Below are 25,107 nucleotides of genomic sequence, written 5' to 3'. Positions count from 1 at the left end.
ACAGCAACAAGAACTGTTGAATCACACTCTCCTCTGAATTTAATGAAAAACTTACATAACAACTGCGGCTCAAATCGAAACAAAGGCAATTTGATCCAGAAGTCATTTGTTTCTGGATGAAAACACAAATCAGTGTTAAGAACTGTGTTGATTTCTTTCTCGGCCTCTTGGCAGCAACACAAGTTGTAGTGGCTCCTTTTCTCTCTCCGAACTCCTGTTTCCCTGAGATCGAAGTAAAAATCCACAAGCGATGGAAGCAAAGAGAAAGCCATACGTTTTGTTTTGTTGCTATGATCCCAGGCTCCCCGTTCGTTCTTGATTATGGTGGAAGAAGGGACAGGCATTTTTTTTTTTTTTGAAGAGTGAAATAGTCCTTTGTTAAATTAAAATCATTCAATATACATTATTATTGTTTTGCCATGTCTGGTGGTAACTCAGTAAAACTTTTAATTCACCTACAGGCTGTTTGCAGCCACCATAAAGACATGCCTCCCATTACTTTGTTGAAGGCGACAGTTTCACCATCGAGAAAAACCGTCTCTGCAAGGCTGGAGAAACCGTGTGACGATGATGCTGATCATCTGAGTGACTTGAGCAGTTCACGCCTTTCCTCCTGCCCCTCTCGGTGGTCTGTCTTGGGTCTCCCGGTGGCTTTAACAAAGGCCCAGTTGAGGTATCCACATGTCCGGGGTGGACTCCGTATGCGTTTCTTCTCCTTCCCCATTGCAGTTGAAGCTACGTTTTGCACCGAAACAGATAAAGTTGTTGAACCAACATACTGAGAGATGCTAAAATGCTTCATGGGACTGAGGGGAACTGAAGAGTTGCATGATAATCACCGATGGCTTTGCCTCTGCAAGAAACCCCCTCAACATTAAGTCAGACGTATTATTAATATAGAAAATGAAGCCTCACTGCAGCCACATTGATCACAGGGCATCTGGAGAATAACATGCTAGCAGCACAAACCAATGCATTTACAAACTCCCATCAATGATGGTTGTGCAACTAAAATATTTGGCTTGACAAGCTGCAGTAGTGAGAAATATTACTGTTATTATAATATTGATAGAAGGTGTGTGAAGTAATTAAATAAAGAGCTTTGGAATCTCCTGAGCCGTAAATCCTTTTCTTCTTCTTCTTCTTCTTCTCTCGCCTTAAAGCAGTGATGTTTATCACATCTGCTGGCGAATGTACCGTTTTTCGGACATGTACGGATAGCTCTTAAAATTCCCCGCGTGAAAAATGATTCATGCCCCCAGCTGAAAAGATACTATTAATATTTATGTGAGGTTTGTGTTATGATGGGAAATATATTGCTGAGTTCATCTCCATCTGCCTCAGTACCAAATCAGAGCCTTGCCAATGAGACGCATGATTAATGAATACACGGGGACGGGAGTCCATCATGATTTACATCCCTCATCAGAAACATCTGAATGTCTTCTCAGGGTCCAACACAAAATTAGCTTTCACTTTATGCCCTTTCACATTATCAGTATTTACCATGTTTGGCTCTTGCTTATCCTCAGCATTCATTTCAATTCAGCGCGTCATGCACAGAAATGACTTTGCGAGAGAGAGAGAACAGAGTGATAATGATCAAATGGGATCCAATAGACGAATACTGTTAGAATGGCTCCAGCCTATAAATCTGCATTAACATGGGTCACAGCAGGCTTGGCTCAAAAGAGAAGAAGAACTTAAAATAGTCACGGGAAAACCAAATTAAGATGGACTTTAAATGTAAGTGTCAATTGAGCAATTATGGCTAAAATCTGAGCTATTAAACAATCTCAAAGTCTGTGCGGTGAATTAAAGTTTTATTAGAGGGCTTCTTTTATATTAACATAAAGGTGGAATGGGGGGGGGTTAATAGATTCTGGAGGTTTATTGATTTGTGCTAAAACACTGAATTACGTTTTCAGCAGGACATCACTTTTGATGAAAATCCAGCAGTGAGAATCTCCCCATCATCCCAGGCTGAAATAGATAATAATGCATTACAACAGTTTGACTTCAACCGGTTCAATATCCGAAGCTGCCGCTGTGCACTGTAATTGGCCTTCTGAAAATAGAAACGAGTAGCTTGTGTATGGCCTTTTGATGCTTCTCTACGCTGACAAACTTGCAGTGCGATTCATGCTGCAGTAAGTGTGAGATTTTAGCATATTTCTCCCTCATTGTGATGTCGATGATCATTATAATGGGGGGTTGTTCTTATTTCATTTGGATATTTGTAAGCAATGGGAGATTCAAAGAGGACTTGTAGCATCTCAAACGGTAATCTACACAATCCGTTAGTTTGCTGCAAAATGTTAAAGATACACAGTACAATGATGTTAATAAGCTATCCTATGGCACCGAAGAAGAACACAATAGACATATGACACACCCTCAGTCTACACAAAGGCTTTGACGTGACTTCTAATGCATTTAAAACTCTTAAAGACTGTGACATTAAAGCTGCAGTGAGAAGATCATTAAAAAAATTCACCAAATAGTAACAAAATCTACTTGCCAGAACAATCAGGCACTTGTCACGTTGATCCTTGTTAAACTTATACCTAAAATGTTTTATTGGGGGGTGGGGGTGGGGCACACAAAGCTATAAAAACAATTACATTTTTTGGAGGACAAATGTTTCACCAAACAGTGCATAATCTATTACCTTTGCACAAGAGGAAATGTTTCACCAGCTGTTAGCAGGATTGAATATAAACTACAAGACAATCTCCCCTGCAGATTGGTCGACATATGCTGGATATGGATTCCAGCTTCCAATGCAGGGACATACTAGTTTATTTAACACTTTAAATCTGCTTTTCTTGTGTTTTAATCTAAGCTGACTGGACTCTCTTCCTCGCTGTATGCACATTATCGCCGCGAGACGACACCCGACAAAGCTGATTTGTTTCTCTCGATATTTTTGAGACAAACCCGGCTCTGAAAAGCATCGGACGTGTGTCATTACAGTAAAGCTCCCATGTTATGGGACTGTTTAGCAAATGCTTCTTTAACAGAAGCAAATGGTGGATTTGCCGGAGACTATTTTATCTGCTTTTGGTGCCCTAGTGAGTATTTGTGGCAGCAGGAAGGCTTGTGTGGTTGAAACTAAACTGTGTCATTCATGGTAACGAAGGAACATGTCAGCCAGTGCACAGTGAAGCTCATTAATGCGTTTTAGAGAAGCTGTATGGAACACAGGAAGAAGATGCATCAAGCTGTGAAACACACATAAGACTTGTTAGGAGATTCTTTTCCTGACAGTAAACTAGTGCACTAAACTCTAAAAGGCTTTGTTGTATATCAAATTGTCTTTATTACCTTCCCGAGGAGGTTCACGGATCGGTTCCCTTTGTTTGTCTGTTAGCGGGATGAAAAGAAGCTACATAACAGATTTCTATGCCGTTCGGTGGGGAAGAAACCTTGAAAATTTGGCGTGGATTCAAATTGAAGGGGTGGATCCAGGAATAAAAATAATATATTTTGAAAGTTGTAAGATGTGGCATTTTTGACAGTTTCTTCAGTTATGCGTAAATCAATTGATGGAACACCTTGAAATTGGCTGGAAGCGTGGGGATTGTCCCAAAGGGGGAAGTGTAGAATTTTGAATTAGCTCAGAATAAAAGGGTGGATCCATGATTTTCTTTCACTTTCCTTTTCCTTGCCAAAACCCCGAGGCAGGCGGGTTTCCAGGATTCCGACTTTGAGTCGACCAAAGTGATTTTGCGTGCGCCTTTTTTAATTACACAAGTCGTCTTCTTTTGATGTTTTTTAACTAGCCTCACTAAAGAAGAAATGTCCGTCTCATCCCGACACTCCTGGAAACCGCTTCTTTAGCTTCCGATTTTTAGATTGATTACAGCTATCACACACAGGTGTGCTGCTCAAATGTGTGAAACGAGAGGGCCCAGGTCCGCTGTCAATTCATCAGTTTGTCTCAGCAGATAATTAATGATGTAGTGAGGCAGGATTGTCATTTCGACCTCCCATCAAGTCAACATTGTTTTCTAGGCTCTTTTAGTCCCAGGAAAAAATAAATAAAAACAAATAAAGCGATTATTCCTGATTCTCCAGCTGCAAAATGAAGTAACTCTGGCGACTCTGTTGGGGGATCTTTATTGAGGTTGTGTCATAGCAATGAATTAAATTAGCTTGGATTTTTAATTTTTTTTTACTCATCTACAATAGTCCTATCTGTAGATTGACAGGAGCTGTAAGACACATTTACACAAAGTTAAATTTTTACCAGCTGGCCAATCAGTCCAAAGTATGCAAGCAACTGAGTGCTGTCCTAGTTTTGAAATGACTCTGCCTCAAAATGATTTTAAAGTTTAAAAGGCAATAGTCTCTTATTTCAGCTCTGTCTCAGTCTTCACCACCTCCTGGTAAGTATATCGCCACCTTTTTATGTCAAATATCTGAGAATAGAATCCCTACTCTTAGCTTGATTTTTAATAACTTACATTTCAACAGCTAATAGAAACATTCAGAGCCAAACTGTAAATGTCAATCAATATCTGCAACAAGTCCCTGCCTGCTTCTCATTTTCACCAGAAACACGTCAATATGAGGAATCAAATAGTCCAAAGATTGCAGTCGGCGGGGCTGAACATGGCCTCAGACACTGATGGAGGCCAGCGTGACACCAGCAGATACGTATCCCCAATGATTCTTTTGTAGTGCGTTTAAACGACACAAAGTGCTGCTGTCATTGAACTCACTGTAAATATTCACAACCATATGCCAATGGTCTCATATCAAAACCAAGTTGTCATAACAAAGAACAAAGTCCTGATTGCACGGTTTCCCCGACATGCTGTCCCGACTCCAGATCGACAACACACCTGACCTCTCCCTCTCACAGCTCAACCCGCAGCGCAGAAATCCCAGTAATTTACTCCTTCCTCTGGAGATTGTCGGGTCAGATGCTGTTTCACATACTCACACCCCTTGGATTTGTCGTCACCTTGTTGTTTCTGTATTCCTCCTTTTTCCCTGTGCACTGAAATGGCTTCCTGCCTTGCACCAGCCAGACTGCATGTCCATGCTTTAAGCCTGCAAACCTCTGCCCTACATCCCATTCATTTCACCCACGCGCTCTTTAGGTTGTAAGACAAGAGCACATAGCAAAGAAACCGGGCGCCATTCCGAAACGCCCATTGATTACCTAACAAACACTAACGTCAAACCAAAACGTTTCATTATTACCCAAAATATCTTCTGCTGGGTCCGAGGCCGATGCGATGGCTGGTCCCCTCTCATCATTGCGATATGCATCTATTCTACATGCAATATGAGATAAGCAATTCTGACCCTCGTAGCGATGGAGTCATTTAAGCTCAGGAGTTCAAGGCGATCTGCACCGAACCCTTAACAGGCAATGCCTTGCTTATTTCCTGTGTTCTGGCATCGCCTTTGAAGTGGTTCTTAACAACCTCCAAGTATGGTTCCATACACAGACTCGCATTGAGTGGAGTGAATGAGAAGTGGCAGGCACAGCCGGACCTGAGGGTTGTTTGTGCGCTGGTGTGGCACCCGTAGGCATTAGGCAAAGGTCACACACTGTAGATGTTGTAACAGGTGAGCGGTTCACAGTTGGTGTGTGTGTCTGTCTGTGTGTGTGTGTGTGTGTGTGGGGGGGGGGGCATCTGTCTGCAGTGGGAGAGTGAGGTTTTGCATCTGTACGTCTATGGAGGAGGCAGCCGTTGATGTGAGAGAGATGGGTTAATGGCAATATGTCCTCCCAATTGTCCTTGAGGCTTCCAGTCAGGCGGAACTGGACGCCTGTCACTCACACCGGGGCGGTGATGGCGGTGGAGGCGGGGGCTGGTAGGCGTGGGGTACAGGGTGGTGCAGGGGCTGCACAGTGCGCCGGCCTCCTGGGAGCCACAGGCAGCCCAGTGATACATCAAGGTGGAGAACAGTGTGTCCCTTCAGTCTTCAGTGTGTCTCGTCTGACTTTAGACAATATATTTTTGGATGAGATTTTGAATAAGTCACAGACTATATAATCAACAATGGCTTTTTCAGCCCAGTAGGAATAATGCTAAGTTGTTATACACTATATATTACTACTAATAATACACCATTAATTTGCAGAGAGTACACTTTTTTATGACGTGTTATCCTTTCCACAAATTGGACAATCGGTACGAGCTCACCTTTGCTCGAGGAGTCATTTCTTCACATTTTGATCCCAGATTATGCCTTTAGCTGGTTTGAAGTGACAGTTTGTTGTGTTTTAAGAGTAAACTGCAAATGAAACAGACTAGTTGCTTCTTCTGCAGTGACTTGGAAGAAACGGGAACTTAAAGCTTCCTTAGTTGAACTGACAACAAAACTGCAGATAGTATTTCTATCTGGGTGACGAGTCAGAGATGTTGACGCCTCTAGTCTTTCTTTTGTAAAGAATTACAGGACTAAAAATGAGAAAAGATTGGCTGTATAATAATGTCTGTCTCAAGAATGCACCGACTCAAAACAGTGGGGCATGGAAAATCAGAGGGTGGTTTTCTTTCTTTCTCCGTTTCCCTTATCTCTGCTGCTGCTCGTCCTCAGGCCGCCTGCCCTCAACTTATTTTCCAGATCTTAAGTCTCTTTACACGAGCGGTCGCATATTTAACATCTGCTAATGTCTCCCAGGTACTCTGGTAGCTCCCCGGTTGGCCATAGTTTTATTAGGGCTTCTCATTTTTCTCAAGAGTGAAAATGGAAACTGTCTGAAATCGCCCCCGCAGAGGTAAAACCTTTAAAAATGAAATGAATGCAGTTACCTATTGCAGTAATTAATCCTCCCCGATTACAAATAATTAAATTCACACACGTACATGCAGAAAAGTAGCATTAGAATAGTGAGGAAAACAAGCCTGGATTTTTGGAAGCAGGGAAAAAGCAAGGTTCCTGAGATACTGCCAAAAGACGACAACTCACAAGGGAAATAATTATGGCCGGTAGGGAGGAGCAGCGGTACAGATGGCCCTCACACATGTAAAACACACGTGTACATTGTCTGCCAGACTCTGTGTGGTGTTCATGCATTTATGGATGTGAGGTGAGAACCAGAGAGACAGAGAGAAATCTGAATTTATGGCATCTTGAGAGGATGATTCTCACGGAAGCCGACTACCAAGCCTGTCAATTCCCAAGATCTGGAGCGTTTCGATAAAGGAAGCATATGGTCTCCGGCTTCCAGACACACGCAGGCTGGGGTTTGGTGACGTCTCCAGGCAGCTGGTTCTGAACGGCAGCCAATTCTTTTTTTAGATTCAATTTTGAAAATACTGGTCAGCCTGACTCGCGAATGTGTCATCAACTCAGGTGATGCAGGAGGAAAAAAAGAGCCTGTTGGCCCTACTTGGCATCAGCCGCTGTCAGGACAAGCTGACAGTGACTATAATAGAGTCAGCGCAAACAGTGAAAATGCAGCATGGCTGAACATGACCAATTTTATGATGATGTAAATGTCTAAATGTTTCAGTGTCTGTGCCAGTGGTACTTTTACTTGCATGTGGATTGAAAATGAAACCAATTTCACTGTGGAAATGGCTACGCAACAACAACCATTCACTTAACATTCAGATCAACAAACACATTAAGCTTTCTTGGAAACAAATTCGGAGCAATCTTCCAAAATGCAAAGCCGAAACATGTCGTCTTGACTTTTGCCTGGAAGCTATATGCATGCGCCCAGTCAGTGTGTAATGAAAGGATGCAATCAGACTCTGGTGCTAAATAGAAACTTTAGCAACGCACTGAAAGAGTCTTGCATTGTAATTAGCGCCAGCCTTTTGTGTGGCTTTGTTATATGAGGTAAATAGCTGCATGCAAGCAATTATGTAAATCATCTATGTTTTATCAATAGCACTTACAAACAGCAGTATTGTAAGTGCCTGATATTCTTCAGTTCATACTCCTCACTAAACTCTGACATGAAGAAAATATAACTACTTTTATTTTGCTAAAATGCATAATGTTGTGTATTTGTTGTGTACTTTGCACTTGTGTACCAACTTGATGCGTTTTGGAAGCCGGAATCACGATCCGAGTATGTAATGAATGCAGCATTAAATAAAAAAAAAGGTTAAAATGGGTTGGCTTGGGGCTAAAGATCTTTTGGGAGGACACACGAGCAATTACTGTAAGCATCAATTTAAGGTTAAAATGCTATTTATTTTACAACTGCTATTGCCAAACTCAGGTTAAGGAAAACACAGAGGTCATTAGCCTTTCAACACAAATGCTACACTGTCAGAAAATCAAAACTTAATGGAGCCATCTTCCGAGAGCACATTAGCACTCTCAAAAGAAGCAGCTCCAGGCCTACGTTTTCCTTCTAAGCTGTTAGTTCTGTTGCACAATTAATGCATTTTTCTCATTTTGACTTTCACCAATTCCAGCTGACTTTGGGCGGGAGTACATCCTCAAGCCATTCAAGCCCCACACAGAAACACGGCAGGTGAATTCTTCGTCCAATGGATTTGAACATTGGACCTTGCTGTGAGGCTACAGCGCTAACCATTGCGCCATCATTCCACGCAGGCGCCAGTATAGTCGTTCAAATTGGCGAGGATCACGAAGGATTCCAGAATTGGGGTAGATTCCCAAGTGGATCACTTCACTGGATAGAATGTCTGACTAATAGTGACTATCATCTCGGCATCTTCTTCAGTGTTCCTTGCACGGCTGTTCCAGCTGCGAACCCAAATACAGTTCAGAAAGGTGTTCTGGAGAGCACTTCGGGCTAAAAAGGTGGCGATAAGAGGGAATAATAAAATAACAATAACCTGTTACGAAATGAAAAGCCTCTTGCATGAGCATCTTTTTGTCAGAAGTGATATCTGATGGCTTGTGGAATGAACGAGCAGACAGCGCAGTGAGGAGTTTTAGCAGCGCTCTCACACGATCACTCCTCTCCCGTTTCATTTTCATTGCTGAAATCAATTCACGGTGGAGCCTCTGAATCTTGAGTGCAGCCTACCTTTCTTTCCCGTCGACCTGCTCGTACCTGAGAGGGGTGTAATGACCCACTTTCTCTTCTCGTCCCACAGCAACTTTGCCACTTACCACGTTTGACCACCTTGCTGTGGTCGACTCCAGGCTGCAGCTGCTGTTAATTTACGGGAGCACTGTACACTCCTTTTCCAGCTCTGAAGCATATATGACTAATCACACCAGTCATTTTAAACAACTTGAGCGCTCTCTGGCAATAAATCACCTTGATACTTGCTGCTGCGGCCATAACGGTGCTGCGTTCAGAAGGGAGGAGGGGAAGGGGAACTCTGGGAGCTATTCCGTACTTTCGGTCAACACAGTGCTGTGAAACAAACTTAGGGACTGGGACGTGCTGTTTGATGTTTGTTTTTTATGATCGCAATAAAAATCTAAGCGAGAACAACAAAGGGTTGTATTTTCACTGCACAACACTTTGGGGAATATGGTTTTTTATTTTTATTTTTTCCCCCTGGATGTTTTACTTACAATGTACACATAAGTTCCTTTGTTTCTAAAATCTTTTTTTTGTTACAACTTTAAAACACATCATTATAGAAGCTTTCCAGGACAGGGAGTTGTGCGTTAAAATAAATATGACACCAATCCTACCCAGGCTGAAAGTGAAACGTGAACTTACATTTAACTGTTTGATCTTCTTCTAACATAAAAAAAAAAAAACGTTTAACCAAAACCCCCAGATAATCCAGAAAGAGGAAATAGCCCAGCAGGGGAAAAAAAGGGGCTTTCAACATTTATCAGCAACTGTCAACTGCACAGAACAGTAGAACCTCACAGGGCCTCGCAGGATGGCCTTAAACTGGCCTTTAAAATGTGACAAATGATTTGACGGTCACCAAATTCTAGAAGCGAGCATGGGATGGGCAGAAGTTGTGAAAAATTAAGTGAGGCCCTCTGCAGTGGGGAGTTGTACAAATTTAAATAAAGTTAAACACACACAAAAAAAAGGCCTGAGGTATGTACTGTGAAGCTGTTTCAACATTCCCAGGATATCTTGTTATTAACTTCAGTCTGGCTAATTAGCCCCACGAAGGTGATCATCAACTTGACCAATGTCAGAGTAAACATAAAAGACGCCGTGTTCAGAGCATCTCGCTGGTCATCACAATTCCATCGTGTATTCTGCTAATTTGCTGTGTTGTTGTGTTTCACAGTTTAAGCTTCATTCTTCAGTTGCAACCACAGTTTCTCTGTTAAATGGACCTGGAAGCTAATAGCAGCGCTCCTGTCGTCTATTAATAGTATAAAAGTAAAAAGTAAATGCTTTGCTTTGGAGCTTAAACCAGTCTCTTTTGAAGAATGATGGTGGTAGACCAACAGAAGAAGCCAGGAAAAAGTATAATGGAGACCATTCATTCAGTTTCTTCACCACCGAATTTGAAATCCGGTCCAAGGGATCGACTGGAGCCTGTCCCAGCACTCTTACCGGGCACACCCCGGACAAGCTGCCAGTTCATTGCAGGGCCATACACATTCACACACACACATTCACACACACACACACACACACACACTAACCCTAACCCTAACCACCTCACCCAAGTTGCATGTTTTTGGTGGTGGGAGGGGGCAGGATATATAACTGAAAATAATATTCTGTAACTTTGGCTGAAATCACATGATTTTGAAATACCCGAAAGTGACTGCGGTTATTAGTTTAACATTACAATGATTTGGTTCCAACAATGGAGTGATCCATCTTCCATTTTTGGCTCCCTCTGCCTGGTAACCACTTGCCGGCGCTGAATAACAATGCGTCATGTCAAGTGTGTTGAATGAATCCTGATGCTCATTGTCGAGGTGAACATGCTATTTGAAAATGAACAATCTCCTGTAATAAAAGAGCTATTGTGCTTTATGAAATATTCATGAAAGGTATCCTGTGGAGACTCAGAGACATTCAGATGCATCTCTCAGAGTCTGAGGCAGATCATAACAGACAGAATACTGTAACCAGTCGCTGAGCTTCCCAACCAGGCAGGAGGCAGACAGTCAGAAGTTGGCTCACATCTAGAGTGAATTTGGTGGTGTGAAAAAGTATTGGAGTCGCTCCTGATATTCTTTTACTTTTTTGCTCATCTCACACAAAACTGACAGATCTTCAAACACAATTCAGTATAGAACAAAGACAACTGATGTCGTCATCTAACGTGGCAAAAAACACGCGAGGACAAAGGCGATTGAGATACATCAATCTGGCAATACAAGGCTCTTTCTAAGGCCGTGGGTCTCTGCAGAGCCACAGAGATGCATATTATCTACATAAAGAGAAGATGGAATAATAGCGAAGAGCGAACTGACCTGGAAGTGGCCAACCTTCCAAAATTCCTCCAACAGAATGCTCATTCAGGAGTGGCCTTCAGGGTGTAAAAAGAAGTGTTTGCTTTGAATTTTTGCTGCTAATCATTGCACATTTAGCTATTACACAGGCGCATATTGAGTGATTTTTCAGACTGGTGATTTATACACCATTTTACTTTTAAATGAAGTCACCGCCTCAGACTTTCCTTTTTGTGTTTTCTCAGGGTGGCTTAGTTCTTTGTTACATCTTTTTTGAGATGTGAACAAAAACAGAAGATATCAAGAAAAGGTTCAGTACCTTTTTACACCAGTCCATGTCTCCATGTCACTCCGGCACTCATTTATTTCATCTAATAAACAGCAGCACACTCTGTGCTCTTGCGGCTAAGTGGCGTTTAAGAGAAAAACAGCTTGTTAGAGTTGTAAGGCTACAATTAGGATCCTTTAGATGCAAGGCAATAATTTGCCCAGATGAATGGCATTGCTAAGAGCTGAATAGATTTTGTGCCTTTTTAAGAAAAGAGTCATGGTAGCATTATAATAAAAGTTGAACTTCCTGAGGTTCAAAGGCACAAAGATACTTTCCATTTGTTGAGATTCACTTAATAGCAATAATATTTCTTCGTTGAAATTATTTGTGTGTCAATTTATACATAAAATAAATTGTACGGGTGAGCTATAAGAAGCCAGTACTACACGTTTATCAAATTATTGTTCCTGCTACAAATACCAATAACAGCAGCTTCTGCAGGCATCCATGTCAGGATGATGAAAAAGTGGGAAGCTTGTCTCCATCTCTTTGTCTTTATCAAAATGCCGCTGCCAATCCCAAAACAGCAAAGTGTACCCCCCCCCCCCATCACTGCTTCACCTGTACCTTCTACCATAAGAAGAAGCCAGCTTTGCCTGTGCTAAGGGAGAATCAGAATCGATTTATTCGCCATTGTCAGTGAAAAGGATTCACAAACTAGGAGTTTTTCTCGGTGCAATCGTGCAACATGAAACATAAAATCATGACAAATGAATGCAAAACTGCAAGGCCGGGCATGCAATACAAAATATAGGAAATAAAAAAAAAATCCACCATAGAAACAGCAGCATCAAAAGTGGATCCGCTGCTAGAGAGCGACACACACAAAGAGTCAGCCCTGGACCGCTCTCCTAAATAAAATATGCTGCTAAACACAACATTGGAACAATAGTCACGTCGTCTTTCCTTCCAATACAAGCTTCATCCTGCAGAAGTAAAAAAAAAAAAAAAGAGCACATATTTTGGCTTTATTTTCCAAATGTAGACTTGAAAACACCCCCCCCCCCTCCTCCGACACAGAGCTGCTCTAAGACATACAGTCTCATAATTGTTCAAACACAGTTTACATCCCATCTCTGCCTTGAAGACACAATAAAAGAAGAAGCCGCCGCCCTATGCAGACACAGGACGATCACACTGGAACTACGGGTGCCAATCTTTGTATGTCAGTGCTTGTCCTTTTTTAATAACACTGAAAAATACTTTAAAGACTCACTGGGGGAAACACAGCACATTATGCACCCAGTGATTTGGGTTTATCATCTCACACCAACACAAAATATCTAGAGCATTATATGACTTAGACTTTCAGCATTTTTGAATATTAAATGTACCTGGTTCTTAGTGGTCAGCCACTAATGACAGACATGGAAACCAAGCTCTTAAAAAATTAATTGATGTAGGCAGTTCGAACTATGAAATTAAGTGCTTTTAAGCTTTTATTCAAGCCTTCACCATGACAATCCACCATTGACTATTATCCGTAACAACTTGTATCAGAGTTAAGGTCAAATATTGGAACAGGAAGATGCTTAGTTGGATTTAAATGCTGGATTTGTCCGAGGTACATATTTTTTTATTTTTTTTTATCATTCTGTGCAGAAAGCTGACATCTGTGAGATCATGAGAATATCTAGGAATACCCAACCTGCCACATGCAATAAGATTTGTACGAGGAAACACCATAAGACAAAGCGACGGAGTAAGACACACAGTTCACTGCATCCTCCTCCATTGCAGAACACGAGGGAGAAGGCTGAAAACTATTTTAAGAAATTATTTTGCACCATAAATCAACAACAACTGAATCGGCTAACGAACTAACCAACTCTTAAGATCTCAGAGTGATTGCTGTGTTGCCAGAATATCACAACTTCGAAAAACGGTTTTTCCTGTTTTTCCTCTAACACATACATGCGCCAAAGTTTTAATTATAGTTCAAGTGATCTGTTTGTGATGAATGGAATGCCGTTATATAAATCACATAGCATGCAATAAAAAACTCTCCCTATAAAAATCTGTTTCTCAGCTGGAATTACTTCCGATATTAATATGTAACGTATGACAGCATTGTTATTAATTGAACCCTGCAACATTTCACCCTGGCCATTATTTGTTCCTGCCACAGAGCTAATGAGCTCCACATTATCTCAGCGTGAGACAAAGGCCCAGAGGACTGACTGCCCATCGGGGGGTCTCAGACCCCTGGCGTAAGCACTTAGAAGAAAGCAATGTTTCCAAAATGATGGGTCTGCATTCACACTGAGAAGACGGAAAGACAAATCAAAACAACAGTCTTCCTCCTCGTACGTTTTCCATAATTTGTGCCTTCCATTTCATCCAGTCACATCGTAGTCACTCATGCAGGTCAATGGATCAGTCATGCAGCCTCCATGAATATAAGGGAGGGATCTGGACAAGCTTTATCGCTATGAATCGACAAAGTGAGGAAGATTTTTTTTTTGCAAAGGAGAATCAGCAGACGACCATGAGCTTTCATTCAGGCACAAAACAGCAACATTAGGTAATTTCAACATAAGCTGTCGCTTCAAGTTCCAACAAATATGTTGGTTGGCAAGAACATGCATCACATGTTTGCGCTGCACTAATAAAGAAGACGTGCAATTAACTCCAGAAGTAGTTTTGGTGCCTTTGGTACTTTTTATTGATAATGAATGATGATTGAGTTTCTCAGTGGGACAATCTTCTGACCACTGCGGTAACATATACAACTTGATGCGACACCAGAAATAAGTCGCAGCAGGTCATTCAACCATTTTTCATTTTATTTCAGTGACTTCCTGTAAATGTATATTTCATCATTAGTAAGGGTCATTGCAGCTTTCAAAATAAGCACAGTTGGATTCCTACAATATGTTTTTTTTTTTAAATATTAAAACCAACTTTTAATAATCAAGTTAATGAAGCCTTCATCTCTAATGTCACATTGCAAACAGGCTCCCTATCAGTCCATGAAAAGGCCGCATCCTCAAAGGAGAACTAAATGAAATGCTCTTTTTGGCAGACATGAGGTAAACAATCACTGAATGGAAGAGCAAATATCACAATACTTCAGATTCATTGATATGCGTCGTCTCTCCTTCCAAAAACAAGTCGTGAGTAGCTTTGGCGCTTTGTGCTATAGCATTCTGAACCTGGACAGGAATTGGGTCAGTGCAATTCGCAAAGAGACCTCCAAATGTTCTTCGCTCACTCTTGAAAGGTTATTAATGCTAACAGCTGAGATGTGGAACTGGACACGGTGAAGGTGTGCACTGTCCAGGAATGCCGTCTGGTCACAAGGGTCACCAGTTAGTGTTCTAAAAATGATGACAACACGATGGCATCATTTTTGACCTGCAAGGTCTAATGTGTGGTAAATTGTAGAATGTTGCTGTTCCAGTTTCTGCTTCTGCATTGTGGCTGTGACTGCATATCGAGGATCTAAGCTGTGCAGACTTTGCTGGGAGAGAGAAAATAGATGCGAAAGCTCAATCGTATTTGAAAATGTAAAACAGAGCAGAGGAGTCTGCTTGGCAGACGCAGAGATGGGACAGGGAGGTGCGAGAGGATCAGAGTCCTGGAAAGAAAAAAACCTGAAAGTAGCATTTGTGTGTTTTACCCGTCACACTCTACACATAATATGCTGCACTTAAGCTTCAGGAAGCCTGGCAAAATCAAGTAGGGACAATTAAGATGATGATTCTAATCTCCCTCATTCTCTGCCGAAAGCGATTCTAAACTCACTTTTGTATGGCACGTGCCACAATAGATAACTGCTTTTGCGTTTAACCCTGCTGTCACGTTTTGTGTAGAACTCCTCATCCCAGGAGAAGGAGAATGTGGCACACCCGCCATGACGCCTTCTGACCTTCGAGCAGTCCACGGGCAAAAATTTAGAAGATCCCCCAGCCCACATCCCCTCCCTCTTCCTGATTGAATACAAGGAATAATGTGACATCTTGTTGAGGATCCTGAAGTGAACTAATTTGACAGCCAGGGGGAGAAACACCAATGTACACTTAGAATGAACGAATGAGCGTCACATCCCATCAGGTCTCGGCAAACTACCTGTTTAGATGAGCTCCATCGGCTCCACAGAAATAATATTTCCCCACGTGATACAGAGAAACCGAACAATGTGAGGAGAAGTTCGATTTCTAGACACAAATTTCTAATGAAAAACAAAAATCTGGAAGAATTATAAGAATTATATCATGATCAAATGTTCATATTCCGTTCCCTCCTGTATGTTGACATGTGGTCACCTACTGGACTGGGTGTGTATGCATGACCTCTATAAAAATAAGCACTAAATAAATGAACAAAGGCAGTGGTGGGGGTTTAGGCCTTGCAATCGGTGTGATCAGTGGAAAAGCAACAGGGGCCACAGCATTTGCTTTAAGAAGCCTGTCCTGACGGCATTTAAGAGGCCATCAGGAGCGACAACTCAGCAGCTACCTTGGGAAAGGCATCAAGGTGTGCAATGCAATTTCAGCTTGTATAATGGAGTACTTCTCTCATGTCAGACATTCATGTACTTTGCAGGCGGTTTTGCCATGCAATCCAGCAGCACCTGTGCTCCCCAGAAAAATCTTGTTTTCAATGTCTTCCGGTTCACAATTACTCGGCGCCTGGCTGTTGGTCTGCAGATAATCTCACTCAGAGTGGTTGGTGAATTAAAAATAGAACCAATTACATATAATGGTGCGAAAATGTCATTTTTGGATGCTGTGTATGACAGACATTCCACACAGCAGATGTGAAAATTGCGTTTTTATTCTTCCTTTTTGAAGTGAATAAAAAAAAAAAGAAAAAAACGCTGATTCGGTCAAGGTGAGCGCGATGTTGCTTTTCCACTGGATTTACGAGGCAGATTCGATATTCACGGAGTAAACTGGTAATAACAGAGGATTAATTTACAAGGAGGTAAAATCCCAGAACGAGACTTAAGCCAATCTAACACAATGTGCGACAATGTGCGCAGACCCCATTGTGTGCAAGCACATCCAGGCTTTTGACAAACACGCAAAGACACACATAAAGATAAAGTGATGACAACATGTCTTCCCTAGACCTCCCTTATAACATATGCTCTCAGGTAATTAAAAGAAGAACTCAAGTGGTTATCGTGTCATATTGAAATAGGAGTGGAGCAAATGACCAAATGTGGTTATTAATACAAAGCTGGGGGCACAAGGTTATGTTGCTTTGGTGAATTGTGAGGGCAGACGCAAAGTGTTCTTGGCTGCAGTCGTGCTGCGATTCTGACTTCTAATTAACATGCTGAGGTTGAAGTGTTATGTAATGTTTTTGAATCTGTGTAATATGCAAAATGTGTGTGTGTATCCATTAGCGATTGTTTTTAATGCAAGTAAGTTCTTACGTTATGTTATTGACCTAGAACAAAACATACTTGGCGGTTGCCAATTTTCAAGTTAAAGAGCATTTTTTGAGAGGAGAACATGTTTTGTTCTCGATGCATTTAGAGTCTAAATGAAATGCAGAATTTGGGCACATTTTGTTTACCATCTGCTCAGCTGTGGATTGTCAGATTAGTTCGTTTTGAAGAAAAGTCCAACTGAGCAGAGCATCTATTTTATCAAACCTGGCGGTAAAGCGCCATGCTGTTCAACGCCATCGTCAAATTGATGTCAGGCTCCTTTCCCAGGGGTGCGCCCGCCTTGCTTTCATTTGAATAAGATTTTCACTGAGAAAAGAATGCGACTCCGAACAGCTCATTTGCACCTCACATATTCAGTTGTACCAAAAAAATAGATGTCAAAACAGCTGGAGAAAACAGATTGCACAGCAAGAAAGGACCAAATCAGAACATTCTCTGCAAACTGGTTTTTCACTTGTGGATCTGCTCAGAGGTTTTCTTTTACAGTAATTACTCATTTAATATACACACTCTGTGTCTGGTCATTGGCAGCTTTATACTTGTAATTCATAGAATATGTACTATAACTGCAATGCAACTAACAAATGCGTACAATGCAGCAGTTAGGGATGAATTAAAATGTGAGTGCAAACTCCCACAAAGCTCTAAAAGAGCATCTCGTAGGCTGAGCTGAACGCCACATATTTATGTTAATTACCCCAAAGTTATGAATCTCCTGTTTGTTACTGTTTAGGTAATTTCTTAGATAAATTCATGTGAAATTAAGAGTAAATCTTTCCTAATATCTTTGCTCTGAGTACTTCAACTGGTATATCTCAAAGAGTACATGAATCTTTACTTATTCCCTCCGGAAACTGAGTTCTATGCTGGTAATCATTAGCGCGTACTTTCCCTGAACTATAGTATAATTATGATCCCACATTGTTACCCTATTAGCACTTGCAGGCACTGTAATGTAACGATCTGTGTTGACTGAACTGGTACACCATCCATCGAGAGCAATTACACAGCACATTTCCGTCATGTAAAAATAGGTTTTGCAAAGTAATTAAAGACATGTCACTGACAGACACATATCAAATACTGTATTTACCTTGTAGTAATAACATTTCAGTACAACATACCACAAAAACAACATTTAATGTTGTAAGAAGGCTTTAATGTCACAAAATAAAAACTTCTGCTACAGCTGGAATTTATTCCGAAGTGCTGAAAGGGAATCAAATCAATGAGCTGAAAGGAGATGAAAACATTCTAAAGTTGGTGACAACACCTTGTTGAGTATTTGGGCTCTCTAATCTTGGGAAATAAAACCTTAACTACGACTGTCTTTACACTCAGTTGCCTCCTTGCATGTAGCCTCTCAAAGGATGCGTAGCCACTTTCGAACTGCTCTGTGTTTCAGAGAGCTTCCGTCTCCGCGTGACAGACAGGCAATTCTCTTTTGAAGTAGCCTCACTTTCTTATGGAGAGGCCAGAAAATGAGCCTCTGCCACAAGACCCCATTAAAGCAAAACCCAGCGTCCGCAAGGTTTGATATTCATTGCCCGGGCAACCTCTGCCATCAACACATTTTGTGCCACGTGAGAATGATCACAGCTTATTAAAGTGGAAATAATGACTGCTCTACCTCCGGCATGAAATATTTAACAAGGACAAAGGAGATGGCTCAGAGGTGATTCCTATCTATGTTGAAAGGAGAGGACATGAACAGCACCATCTTTCCCGGAAGTGGAGACGAACCTTAGTTAACCTGAGCTCAGGAGAGCTATCAGTCACAACAGAAGGTATGGAGCCACATCTTGTCTTGTACATTTCCCCGCTTCCACTTCATCTCAGCATACACAAAGATCTGTGCATTCAATCATGTTTGAAACAAATGCAGTGGCCATTTTTAGTAAACATTTCATTCTAATTATTTCCTCTCGCTGTACTCGGAACGTGCGGAGTTTCCAGTGTGTAAATGTGAAATTATTGATGTACCATAGCTTTTTTTTGGGGGCCTCTCGGGGGAAAAAACACGTGAAACAAGCAGAATAAAAGAGTTCGCCATCGAGTGTGATTGAATTGGATTTTACAAGATGAATTGCCTGGACCAGAGTTTGTCCCAGTCGCATTGCCATGAGGTTTCAGTCATGCTGCGGGCATTCTGGTCAACAGCAATTAAGAAAAAACTTCGGTTATCAGGATCCCTTATTCTGAGACGATGTCTGCAATGCAAGTGTGAAGTTGATAAATAAACAACAGGCCAAAACCTCCAGCAATAAATGGAGCTTTGAGGTTTGTTCTAGGAAGTCATGAAATTACAGGTCTCACAGCCAAAACATGAAGGGAGCAAAACACAGTTGTTGTATCCCTATCCCCACACATCTTTTAATCTAACAGTACAATACAGACTGCAGACACTGCCTATTGCTCTTTGGGTGGTTGTCCATCTCTCTTTCCTGAGTTATTATTTTTTTCTTTGATGTAACTCCTCTGATTTTCTGATGTAGAGACCCCGTCTCGTTGTCATCGGGACCACACCACAGGCACAAAAGATGGCAATCCGGTGTCAGATGGGCAAACACTGATGATGTTTGCAACATCAATTCCAAAAAGATTGGATATTACACACAATGTCAAAAATACAGAATGCAATGTTCTTTTTTTTTGATTTTTTTTAAACTTCCAAGTAGGATGGAATACAGCATTAAAATAAACGATTAACGCTCAGACTGATTCACTTAATAGATTTTTTTGAAATTATAAATATATGGCCCTTGTAAATTTGATATTTCAAACAAGTTGGGATGGGTGCACAGTTTTAAAAGAAGATTTCTCTTCTATTATCGCTTGAACTATGATTTGCATTGTTCAACAGTTCAAGGTCATGCATGTGCTTCTCAGAATTAATGGCACCTTCGTAGCCATTCAAGTGACTAATTCCACGTCCTTTGCATCTTTTGCACGGAACAGCTCATGTAGATATGTAGACTCGTCAGACCAAAGGACACTTTTCCATTTTTCTTCAGCCCATCACAGAGAAGTTGATGGGCTTCCTGAATTTTCTTGCTCTATACAGTAGCTTGTAGTTCACACAGTAGTCTGGACTGGGCAGCAACTGTTTGCTAAGAAGAGTTTTCTAAAGGAGCCCATGTAGTAAAATGCTTCCCAGAATATTCCTGTTATTGATCCAAACCTTTTGAGATGTTGCTGGTATGAATTTCTTTTCTTTTTTTTTTTCAATCATTAATTAATTTAATTTAACATCACTGAGGTTCAGGAAATGATTCTTACCTTGGCCAGGCTGGGGCTCCACAGATATCTTAGGCTAAACACACAGAGGGTCAAACCAAGGAAGACCAGAGCCAGAACCAGAGCCAGTCGCTGGTAGGTGAGGCGCTTGACCTTCTTCTCTTTGCCCTCTTCAACCTGCAAGCAATTCAAGTTTTGCATTACACGAAATGTACGACTCGTATAACATTAAGAACAGATCCTTCTGCCCACGACTCCAATGCTGAATATCTTGTGATGTAGACTTTATACTTGTTGAGCGCAACATTTACGCCACTGCGAGCATAAAATACATATTTGTTTTTAGTAGTGATTGATTACAATATATATTTGAGTTAATCACAATAACAAGATTTGACTACTGGTAATCTGTTTTTTGTGGAGTTGAAACAAATACCTGCCGGGTTGGAATAGAAAAAGGTGAAAAATGAATGATTTCCTAATCATAGAATAAGCTAAATGAAAATGCGTCAGGGAATGATGCAATCTAATTTGCATATGAGTGGGATGTCACTGTACATGACTCCGGCAGTGTTTCTGACTTTGTCATCCTGCCTTATTCATTGCTGCTGTAGCCGCTTTGTAGATTGAAGCGTTTTCTTCCAATGTGTGGGTACATCCTGGATGAGTGGCTCCTGTCCGTGACCATGGGGGGGGGGGGGCTGCTGAACTTTCAGCTCTGCTGTCTTTACAAGGCTGTGTTTGAAATGTCAGACTGTTTTATGGCACCGAAGCACCAACAAAGCAGCTGTCACAGAGAGTTACTGTGATTACTCTCTGTATGACGATTCGCCTTTAGTACACCCTTGTGAAAATCTGCGCCGGAATTATGGGAGGAAATCGGGGCAAAACATGCAGGGGTTTGAACATTTACATTAAACCAAAACATATCTTTAAAAAATGTTTCCTCTCAACGGGACAATGTTTAGTTTTCATCCAACCTCGGGGACACCTTTAACAGAATTTTAAGCAACATAGCTGAATGCTTCGTACCAAAATGCACAACTTGGGAGTCAAAGAAGACATTTCTGCTAAAGTTAGTTTTTACAGGCCCATAGTTTCTATTTCTATTAATAAGAGTTGCAAGCCACTGGTTATTCATCTGAAACAGTTCCACATCCAAAAGACGTAAGACTCTTGCAGTATCAGGTCATGATAACCTCCTTGGAGGTCAAAAACGTGTTGGCCTAATAATATAGTAAAATTATTCCTGCTTTTTCTATTTCCGATTGCAGGTTCTTCCCTTCTCCATTCATCTGGGAAACAGGTCAAGTTGTCCCAGACAGCCACGGCTCTGCTTCTACAGTTTAACATCAGCATCTAAAAGAGTTGCCAAACCCCCCCACCCTAACTATTTTTGCAGTGAATGCGGGGTCATAGTGGACGTAGCCTCACACTGGCCTTTATTATGATGAGTTCTGATTTTAAGGATGTGTTCCGTTTAAAATGATAAAGAATTATCAACTTTACTTTTTACGCTTTCAAATGGAAGAAACATGTTCTGGGTAATTGTTGAATATAGAATTCCTGATTTCTGGAGAACACATCAGCTTCACGACTTTTGGAAGGACAAATGACGGATGGATTCTAAAACCTTCCTCTTCTGTAGTGGAGATATTATAGACAGTCGCCGCACACAAAAAAAGAGAAGGAACTTAAAAAGCATTGTGAATTCCTAAGTATGATGAAAAACAGAGCTAGAAATTCCTGGCATTGTGAATTTCTCAGAGTGGAAAAAGACTGTGGCTAAAATCCTCGGCTCTCCAGTGGGAGGTTGCATAAGCACTGGAATCCAGAGGACAAACCTTTCTGTGCCTCTGCTTTGAATATTGGATTCTCAGAGGAGGAAGGAGGGATTGAAAAAGGGATGGGGCAGACTGACTGACAGAAGTAAAGGCAGGGATGGGAACAGAGTGAGAAGAATCAGCCACTGCCAGGTTTAGGAGTTCAGAATCAGTCGCACATATCCTCCTCCGTCTTGCCTGGTGCCCCCTGCTGTTATACAAAGAAGGACCATTTCATTTAAAAAAAGGATGGGAGAAAGGCCCAGATGCTTCCCACACAACAAACAAGCAAATGTAGCTGTTTATCACACTTATTTACTCCTGTCAAGAAGAATATTTAGCCAAAGGTGACCATTATTCATGCAGCATTTACTTTTTGCTGCTCTTGCTCTGTTGTTCACAAATTCTAACAAGTCAGGCGTGAGGGGAGATAGAAGGAAATAATTATTCCAGTGCGGGAAAAACCTCATTCCCCCGGTCCCTCAGAAATTCAGAGCAAAACGACATTTCTCCATGTATATTTGAATGCTGCTTGCACACAGGAAGCAAAGAGTCCTCCAGGTATAAAGCAAATGCAAGTGGTTCAGATGAGAGTGAATTCAAGAGTGGACAGAAAGTAAGAATCCCAAGGTGAAATGCCAAAAGGGATAAAAAAAAGAACCTTTCTTAAAGAACTCAAACGATCAAGCAGCCGTCCTCTTGGATTCACAAAGGGTATGCTGACAATATAGTCCACTTAAGGCTGACAATAAAGTATCACAGGATTCCCCAAGATTAAAAAGAATATATAAAAAATATCACTACTGCCACCTGTGCTTCATTTATGAGCTGTAGAAGTCTGATTCCCCCCCGTCTTCCTGACACGGTGGCAGCTAATGTTCTGCAAAAATATTACTAGAATTATTAAATTAGAAATTAACTTAAAATCACTATTATTATTAGATTTATTAAGTGCAATAAATAAAAAATTAACTTGACTCACATCTTTCCAAAGAACCCGCTGACAGCTGGCTTGATTGTGAGCCTCCATGATGCAAGCATGCACACAGGAGGACTTTCTCCCCGATTGTCTCGACTGTGTAGAATACTCCACACTCCGCCTCGCTCCATTCCACTGCTGTAATTCAGGAGTGTGCTGAAGGGGAGGGAAGTCTCAAATGGAGTGGAATTACTGAAACATTTGCAATACCCATTAAAATCAAGGCAGATGTCTCCTCTGCCTGGCTGCTGCCATTTCAAAGGTGGAAAGCCACGAATGGATTTAGAGTGAAAAGCCTACGAGCCTACAGTGAATGGTTTACTCACCATATCTGAAAGAAAATGCACGAAGGACACACATTTTGGCTGTGAGGGAAAAAAAATTATACCTCAGAGATGATTATACTCTTTCTGCTTTTGTCCATTGCTCATTCAGTCCATATTAGAAGCAAGAACTCATTAAGATGAATACCGTAATATGAAAGAAAGAAAGACATGAAATATATTTAAGGAATTCACACATTTAGTGCCGGTCTACTCAACCAACCACTCCGAAGGACCTAGTCTAAACTCTAAAGAATATTCCACATTCACCGTCGCATATATAACTATCCGTCTAACTGTGTTGTACATTTCAGTGCTGTATATTGTAATCTACATAATATATCTATTCTTAGACAATCACACATAGACATCTGGAGTGGCAGCAGCTGAAGTTACACACACAAATGAAGAATCAATGGACTCCACATGCATCACAGGACACATAAAAGAAAGTTGTCCCTGAAATGCTTTTAAACCAAAACAACAACATCAAAGTTCCTATGAATTATGAATCATAAGTTCCTTTCCCCCTCATTGAAATAGAGTATAAAGTTCATTCAATTAAAGCTTAACTGCTGGATGATAAGACTTCGACTACGAGGCATTAGATGCGACAAAATATTAATAGCAAACAAAAAAATTCTATTTTTGACAGCAACTCCAGGAGATGAATGTGAAAAGCATCTCCTGCAAAATCTCGCACAAACATCATTGAGTGTAACACAAAGGTTCAAGTGACTCAAGGATAAGCAAACACATTTTATATCACCTGCGAAGCTGTTGCCAATCAAACGTACACCTTACTCCTTTATGTCGAGACTCTCAGTTATCCTTTTAAAACACGCCGCTCATCGAGAGCTGGTTATAAGAGAACACCAGGAAGGGGCTTAATAACACCTGCAGTAACCGGAGCGCCTCAAACATCGGTGTGGCAGCTTATCGTTTCTCTTCTTCTCCTGCCCACTGAACTGTCACCGGGTGGATCTGTTGCTTTACCGACGCACACTTCCTCTTCCTTTCTCTGGAGACTGACAGCTGGTGGGTTTGATGTGCTCCACGGCCTGGCATGCCTCCACCCTGTGTGTCTTTGTGATCCCTCATCCAGCGCCATGCGAGTGCGGTGGGCACGATTCCCTGGGTTGATCTGAAATAATGTGGTTAAAAACCCTCTTCTTAATGTAGCCTCGCTTCATTACGAGCTGGTGTTTGCGGTGATCAGTTGTGGCCTTGCTGCTACCTCTCTCCCCCTGGTGGGGAAACTATACTGTGCCCTGGAACATGTGTAGCAAGGCTGTGCACATGCTCAGGACATGATACAGGCTCCTACTTCTTTGTGCAACTTCTCTTTTCTTGCGAATTGCTGCACTGGTTCATCTGCAACTGTGACAAACTAGCCCTTCCCACCCATCGCCCTCACTCCTCCCTTCCTCACTGGCACTCTCTGAAGTTTAATAAGCTCTTGGAGGACTGACACGGTTTGCTCTCTCATACATACAATGCACCTTTGTTAGCCTCTGAAAAAGTCACTGTAAATCAGAGAAGGCGTGATTGCATTGCATCCGTGCTTCCTGTACCGTTTTATTTTCAGCACTGTAGTGGAAACGTTAACCCTGTTACATTTCTGTTTGGATAGTTTTAGCTCGTGTTGTTCAGCTCGAGGTGACTTATACTTGGAAACAACCGGAGCACGGAGACACATTTCCATCCCTTCTTTT

At 41.4% G+C, this 25,107-nt stretch overlaps 1 protein-coding gene across 1 annotated transcript in view; it reads right to left on the bottom strand.

Annotated features, from left to right (window-relative positions):
- Positions 1-23,120, bottom strand: part of tnmd (tenomodulin) — a 38,693-nt gene extending 15,573 nt beyond the window's left edge. The window contains exons 1-2 of the mRNA XM_068740155.1: positions 23,073-23,120; positions 20,310-20,444 (exon numbers count right to left, since the gene is read on the bottom strand). Coding sequence (XP_068596256.1) covers positions 20,310-20,444; positions 23,073-23,120 — 183 coding nt within the window. The remainder of the gene's footprint in view (positions 1-20,309; positions 20,445-23,072) is intronic.
- Between the last annotated feature and the right edge of the window lie 1,987 nt (positions 23,121-25,107).

This window comes from Brachionichthys hirsutus, chromosome 6 (genome assembly GCF_040956055.1).
Source record: "Brachionichthys hirsutus isolate HB-005 chromosome 6, CSIRO-AGI_Bhir_v1, whole genome shotgun sequence".
Classification (NCBI taxonomy): domain Eukaryota; kingdom Metazoa; phylum Chordata; class Actinopteri; order Lophiiformes; family Brachionichthyidae; genus Brachionichthys; species Brachionichthys hirsutus.
The sequence above is the reverse complement of the archived record's forward strand: the minus strand, read 5'-3'. Positions and strand labels throughout refer to the sequence as shown.